The sequence below is a fragment of the Limulus polyphemus genome, unplaced genomic scaffold (genome assembly GCF_000517525.1).
Source record: "Limulus polyphemus unplaced genomic scaffold, Limulus_polyphemus-2.1.2 Scaffold2087, whole genome shotgun sequence".
Lineage (NCBI taxonomy): Eukaryota > Metazoa > Arthropoda > Merostomata > Xiphosura > Limulidae > Limulus > Limulus polyphemus.
Genome location: NW_013667697.1, coordinates 110,423 through 118,245, shown reverse-complemented (window position 1 = coordinate 118,245; position 7,823 = coordinate 110,423). Strand labels below are relative to the sequence as shown.

The 7,823-nt window shown below is 36.6% G+C and overlaps 1 protein-coding gene across 1 annotated transcript in view; it reads left to right on the top strand.

The window, feature by feature from the left end:
- The first annotated feature begins 5,974 nt into the window (after positions 1-5,974).
- The window catches only part of LOC106465892 (protein obstructor-E-like), a 19,901-nt gene continuing 18,052 nt past the window's right edge, over positions 5,975-7,823 (top strand). Inside the window, exon 1 of the mRNA XM_013926131.2 lies at positions 5,975-6,174. Coding sequence (XP_013781585.1) covers positions 6,129-6,174 — 46 coding nt within the window. The 5' untranslated portion in view covers positions 5,975-6,128. The remainder of the gene's footprint in view (positions 6,175-7,823) is intronic.

The window sequence follows — 7,823 nt, the reverse complement described above, 5'->3', positions numbered from 1 at the left end:
TGTATATTTTTCGTGCTTCCGAGGTACGCAGGCGGAAACACGGACAGACACACACGGACCCGATTGCAATACCTCCCTTCCGGGGGCGAGGGTAATAAATAGGCAAATACAATCAACACAAGAAACTAGCTTTCCAAACTGAATTGTAATCCAATGATACCGATCCGTCACGTATTGAGTTTGAGGAGCTATTCACAACATCTCTAAAAATGAGATCTGCTCTACAATAGCTCTATTTCAGCAGAAGTCTATCTTCAACAGTCCCAAAATGTCTGGTATTCATGACACATTAATAGAGTTTCGCAGAAGATCGTTTCATAATACACAACTAACTGCCAGAGAGGAATAAGCAACCACAATACACCACAATTTTGAAACACGTAACAGAAATGAATCGTTTTTACAAAGAAACTTTAAATCTTTCAGCCCAAAAAGATTGAAGTAAAGAAATGAATAATTTAAACTCGTATATTTGAAGTCTTATGTACCTGAACCAAACAAAGAGGATGGAAGAGATCAAGAAAGCACTTCTATTTAAGTACCTGCTACGGCTAATACTCTATTAGTGCTTAATATTTTTATCATTTTAATCTGAAATTATATAAAAAATGCGTAAAAATCCTCGTCCTAAATAATGAGAGACTACTCTCTTATAAAAAAGCTCATATACAATGGTTTTGTATACAGAAGATTAGTCGCACTTTACATAAACTATTTGTATATGATTAAATTGATGTAAACTCGAAAGCCAAAATTTACAAACCTTTACTCAAGGCTGGAAATCAAGGCTTATCAAAAAGATAGTTGGTGAAACTAGAATCATGACATTCCCATTCAGCAACATGCCTGTTGAGTCCTCCAGTGTAGCTCCAGTGGATTTTGTACCTTTTATTTGTTCAAGAACCAATCATCCAAGCATAATGGAATATTTGTAGAAAGTTTGTCAAGGTGCGAGCCCTAAATTTGACTTCACCATTCTTTAAAAAAAAAAAAATAATAATTTTAAAAGGAAAATGTCTGCGACAATAGTTTCTAAAAGCGTTCGAGATGTCCAGTTTATCAGAGATGCTCCGAAAAAGCAGATGAAGAATGAGACAACTAGCCAGGAAACTTAAATGGAAGCCAAGGCTTTGGTGGTTAAAATCCACAACATTCCAAATCTTACTACCACTCTTTGGACCCCATTGGCACAACGGTATGTCTGCGGACTTACAACGCTAGAATCCGGGTTTCGATACCCGTGGTTGGTAGAGCACAGATAGCCCATTGTGTAGCTTTGTGCTTAATTCCAAACGAACAAAAACAATCTTTTACTTTTTATTCTTAACGATCCTGTGCTTATCAGTTTCATATCTTTTAGGTCAAAAATAATACATACCTATATCTGCCCTTCAGGTGTTATTATGAATTCACTTTCCAAACATTAATTTTTTTTGGCTCTAATTTTTGGTTACTCATTTGAAAGACATAAAAAAGCCACAAGTAAGTGGAAGAGGATTGGAAAATTGGATTGGATGAACATAACGTTTCCAGATCCAACACACTGGTCGAAAGCTTAAAAACAAAAAGCAGATGTAGCGATAGAAGAAAATAAAGTAAGAAAAGGCTGTAGGATATACAGTAGTGTGAAAATTTGTTAGAATGCTCTATTGCTCTTGTAGTTTGAGCCCCTCAGTGGTACAGTGGTGTGTGTGTGTGTGTGCGGATTTACACTACTAAAAACCGGGTTTCGATATTCGTGGTGGGCAGAGCACAGATAGCCCTTTGTGTAGCTTTGTGCTTAATAACAAACAACTCTCGTAGTTTAAAGCATCAAATGAAGCAAGTTATTCATTTTCTAACTTTATTCATGAAATTAATATACTATACTTAAACGTTTAACAGAAAAGTAACACATAACCACAGATCATTAAATGCAGTAGATTAATTAAAGTTTATTCAGGATGACTAATGTAAGTACAAAGAGATGTAGCATTGTCCCACATGACGTCTTTTGTTTCTGTACCAGTCATCACTGACGAAACTTTGAAATTGTTATATTACGAGTTTTTCATGCCGGTGCATGTAGGTTTATAACAGATGACTTGATTTCAAAAACATCATTCAACACAGCTAATATAATGTGATGCTGCCATTAAGATGCCAAATCAGAGATAATTAACTTGCTTTGTTAGGGTCAAATCTTTAAACGATGTTGGGTGGAGATCTCGCTGTTTACCAAGCATTGTGAAGTAAACATTGGACATGTACAAGGAAACATAGTCCTATAACATCAGGCAAGGCAGGGACCGAGGAAAAACTCACCAAAAGAGATGTTAAATATCTAAAAATCAAATCCCTGGAACAATGAAGGAAAGCTGCGATAAACATTACTGATGTCACCACAAGTTTGTTTTGTTTTGTTTGTTTGTTTTTGAATTTCGCGCAAAGCTACACGAGGGCTATCTGCGCTATCCGTCCCTAATTTAGCAGTGTAAGACTAGAGGGAAGGCAGCTAGTCATCACCACCCACCGCCAACTCTTGGACTACTCTTTTACCAACGAATAGTGGGATTGACCGTCACTTATAACGCCCCCACGGCTGAAAGGGCGAGCATGTTTGGTGGGACGGGGGGAAATCTTCAAGAGGCACAGTTTGAAAAAACTCTGCAGAGTCGATTGTTGTTGTTTGTTATTAAGCCCAAATCTAAACAAAGGGCTATCTGGGCTCTCCCCACCACGGGTATCGAAACCCAGTTTCTAGTGGTATAAGTCCGCAGACATACCACTGTACCACTGGGGGGGCTGCAGAGTCGAGAAGATTAACAACAAAAAAGCCATTATTGCATAAAGAGAATATTGCAAAGTGACACGTGATGCTTTGGAAAGACGAGCCTAACTTTGAACAAAGAGTCTAGGTACAAAGCAACGCGTATGAATTCGCCGAAGAGACGATGAGAGGTTGCAGAAGGAGTACTTTATATAAACTGTCAAGCCTGCTGGAGGGTCTATGATGTTGGTATTAGCCGTCTTCACAAAATTGATGGAATCATGGATCAGCAAAGTTACCACAGTATATTAGTCCATCATGCTATAACCTATGGAAAGAAGCTAATTCATATTTTAAGAATATTATAACCCCCAAACACTACTCGAAGAAAGAAATGTTGAGCTTATTTGACAAAGAAAGTAAGTTCAGGAGATTTCCAACAAATGAACTAGCTGTCACGAAGTCCTGGCTTTAACCCCATAGAACAGATTTGGGATTTACTGTATTTTACGCTTGGAAAAGTACCAACTGTACTAAAGAAACCTTTGGACACAGCTTCAGGAAAAATCGGATAAAAATATCCTTGAGATTTTGAATAAATACATGCCAAGCTGTTATTGATACATAAGGTTGCCACACTAAATGTGAACTACAATTACAAGTTAATTTCTATGGCAAACCAATGATTATTTTGTGTGTGTAAATCAGTTGTGGATGTGTTTTCCTATAAAATTGCATACTAATGTATGTCGATGGAAAATCATAAGTCATTTATATAAATATATATGAGAGAGAAAAGGCGAGAAAAAGAATGACATGAAAGTGGAAGAGTACCAAATAAATAGGTGCCTGGTATTCGAAAATCTGAGGGAGTTATTAGAAATCTGAGGGAGTTATTAGAAATCTGAGGGAGTTATTAGAAATCTGAGGGAGTTATTAGAAATCTGAGGAAGAGAGAAAGAACTTGTAAACAGGTATTAAAAGGAATTACTGATAATCAGTGATTGAAAAGAATAACTGGTATTTAATGAAAAGAAGGGGTGTTTTTTGTTTGTTTTTAGATATTCACGCTAACCGTCCCTAATTTTGAACTGATAGACTTGAGGGAAAGCATCTAATCAACAGCACCTACCGAAAGCTTTTGAGCTACTCTTGTCTGACCAATTACTTGGACTTAGCCATCACCCTTATAACGCACCTATGACCCCAAAGTTTGGGAACATGATTTTCGTGTGTGTGTGTGGTGGGAATGCGAACGCCGGACCCGCAGATTCACACTCCAACACGCAAATCACTAGGCTACACCCAGCTCTGGAGAGAAGGACTGGCTATTAGAGAATGAAAGACATGGCTAATAATAGAGAAATAATACACAAGGAGTGGAAAGAATTTTTAATAACCAGATAGTGGAAGGAATGTTTAAAAGTCAGAAAATTGAAAGAATTACCAATAATCAGGAGCATAAGTAATGATTAGTTGTCAGGAAGTTGAAGAAGTGACTAGCAATCAGGGAATGGAAGGAATCTGATTACTAGTCACTGCTTAGACATTCCTTCCATTCCCTGATTACTAGTCACTGCTTAGACATTCCTTCCATTCCCTGATTACTAGTCACTGCTTAGACCTAGACATTCTTCCCACTCCATAATTATTAGTCAATTCTTCGATTTCTTGACTACTCGTCGCTCCTTTTACTCCCTGATTATTAGACATTCCTTCTTCCTCCAGATTACTAGTAATTCCTTTGGCTCCATGATCACTAGACACTCTTTCCACTCCATAACTATTAGTCAGTTCTTCGATTTCTTGATTACTAGTCACTGCTTAGACTTTCCTTCCATTATTAATCATGGAAGTAGAAGGAATGTCTACTGATCATGAATGAGAATGAATGACTGTTTATCAGGGAGTGGAAAGAATGACTAATAATCATGGAAGTAGAAGGAATGTCTACTGATCATGAATGAGAATGAATGACTGTTTATCAGGGAGTGGAAAGAATGACTAATAATCAGGAAGTAGAATGGTTGATTAACATTCAGGAGTAAAAACAACAACAATGATTACCGACTAGTAATCGTGGAATTGAAAAACAAAAATTATAACAATCAGGGAGTGGAAGGAATAACTAGTTATCAGGGGAGGGGAGATAAGGAGTGAATAGCATGGTAATCTAAAAAATACACAATACCGTGTATGTTAGCTAAGTGTCGAAAATTGGTTCCTAGTTTTGTAATAATATTGTTCCAAAACTATTGTTTATTGTTTCGTTAATTTAGTGACTGAAAACTAAGAATGGAAGGAAAAAACCTGCATTTTGAAAACTAAGGAGTGACTGAAAATCTGTGAGTAGAAATATTTATCTGTATTTCAAAAGTTAGTGATTGACTGGAAGTCCAAAAGTGACAGTGAAAAGATAAAAAAAGAAGACAAGAAATAAAAGAAAGCTAAAAAGGCGAGGAGCCAAACGGGTTCTTTATTCTCGTTTATGAATGACTAAAACGAAATATAGTTTAAATTTAAACTCGTACAAAAAATGAAAAGATACTCATTTTTGGTGTCATATTAATTTTTAATACACTATTGTTTCTAACAATGTAATTCCATTTTCTGTTCCACCCCCGTGGCTCAGCGGTAAATCTGAAGGCTTATAACGCTACAAACTTGGTTTCGATACGCGTGGTGGGCACAGCACAGATATCCCATTGTGCTGATATATGCTTAACAACAAATAAACAATCAATTTATGTATTTATATTATGCCACTTGAGTTATAGTTTGTCTGTAATTATTAAAATGATATAGTGTTCATTGTGACATAAACGAACAAAACAAAATAAATCAAGGCTAGAATAAATGTGTTTTTTTTTCTCCTCTGGTTCTTGTAACCTATTATCAATAATTCAGCACACAATATTCTACCTGTAAGTAAGCTTCTTTTAGTTTGCTAGCAATGTGATAGTAACCTAGTTTTGGCATGTTCTGTTATACAACCTTAAGCTCGTCATCTACCAATTGGATCTGGGTCAGCAGTAACACGTAGCACGTGCTCACGTGGCCCGTGGGAACATCCAGCAAGGGGAAGGCTTAGAATCCTAATAAGTTGTTCCCCAAGATTCAATATATCCACACTGAATTTCAAGCAGCAACTATCAGCTTAATTCCTTGGTTGCCCAATGATATTACTCCAGCTTTTTATATCATAAAGTCCGAGGACCAATGAGAAATCACGATGCGTGACTGATGTTGCCACAGCGGAGACATACAAAAAGAAACTGTGAAGAAACTTGACACTCAGTGCGAACTTAGTATCCTCGAAGAAAGTCAGAAATAGCTGTCCTGTACAATACGATTTTATAGTGCATAGTTCTTCATAATCATGAGGATCCTTAATGTAGTGGCGTTCCTGGCGTTCGTCGGATCCTGTAAGTTGCTATTTACTATTTATCATAGCTTTACACCAGGATGTTGCTTTAGAACAGGACTGTTTTGTTCAATTTAGATAGTTTCTTTTATATTTGTTTGGTAAACGAGGATTTGTAAACGAATTAAATAGGGAAGTGGATTTCATGACATTTTCATAATTTCATACGTTGAGTCGTATCAATATATAGATAAAAAAGGGATTGTTTCTTAACACTAAGGTTAATGATTGACATTCTTTAACTTTGGAAGTGTTTGTAGAGAGGTGTATGTTATTCTTTCTTGAATGGAATAACAGGAAGAAGAAGAAAAAAAAGACTGAAAATGCTCTACAAAATTTTATTTAGCAGTTTATCTAAGATGGAAAAATGTTAACTATTCTTTTTTAATTCATAGCTTATCTATTAAATCTATGTAAGTTATAAATTTATCAGCCTGGTTCCTTATATTTTTCTAGAAAAAAATAGTATAGTTTCGCACTTAAAACTTTTTTATGTTGATCATGAAAAAGAATTTTGTATTTGTTTGTTTCAGCGCAAAACTACACAAGGAGCTATCTGCACTCTGTCCACCGCGGGGAATCAAACCCCGAATTTTAGCGTTATAGTCCATAAACTTACCGCTGACTTACCTGCTAACAAGAACATTTAGACATATGTTATAAAATTCATGTTGCAAAAATTACTTGTTTTTATTTTAAACAACTTTATGGACACATATTTAAGTAACATTTAGTTTTCTAACCACTCGCTTGCAAAAAAAATCTCCATAAAAGTTTCTTCAGTGCATCGTTTTTTTACCTCCCCTCAGTGGCACAGCGGTATACCCGCGGACTTCAACGCTAGAAACCGGGTTTCGATACCCGTGGTGGGTAGAGCACAGATTGCCCATTATATAGCTTTGTGTGTTTCACTTCAAACAAACAAATATTTATTACTGCCTACAGCATAATTTATTCTCGTTAGTATTCATAAAAAAATATTTCAGTTTAATGTTCTGTCCTATATATATTGGTAATGCTATCCAAAGTAAGCGATACTTGAAATTCAAGTTGAATAATTTTAAATCATTTCACATTACCATGGTCTAACCAGCCAACCTTTCCAGGTTTACAGGAGACTGAATAAAGTGTATGCTAGCGTTGGCGTGTATTTTTCTACTTGGCTTAAAGGCATAATGTAAAATAGGTTTGGCCAGGTGGTTAGGGTGCTCGACTCGCAATCTGTGGGTCGGGGGTTCGAATCCCCTTCACACCAAACATGCTCGCCCTTTCAGCCGTGGGGTCGTTATAATGTGATGGTCAATCCCACTATTCGTTGGTAAAAGAGTAGCCCGAGAGTTGGCGGTGAGTGGTGATGAGTAGCTGCCGTCCCTCTAGTTTTACACTGCTAAATTAGGGACGGCTAGCGCAGATAGCCCTCGTGTAGCTTTGCGCGAAATTCAAAACAAGCAAATAAAATGGGTTTTGCAACGTTTTTAAATACTTTGGTAATTTTCAGTTTTCATAAATAACAGCAGCAAGAACAATAAAACATGTTTGATTAGGGTAGCAATCTCTCTGTGAAACGCAATTAACACAATATAGTTCCGACAAAAACATTCATGAATCTTTCGAAGCTCTTTTCAGCCCCTAGGTGGAAAACCTGTGATA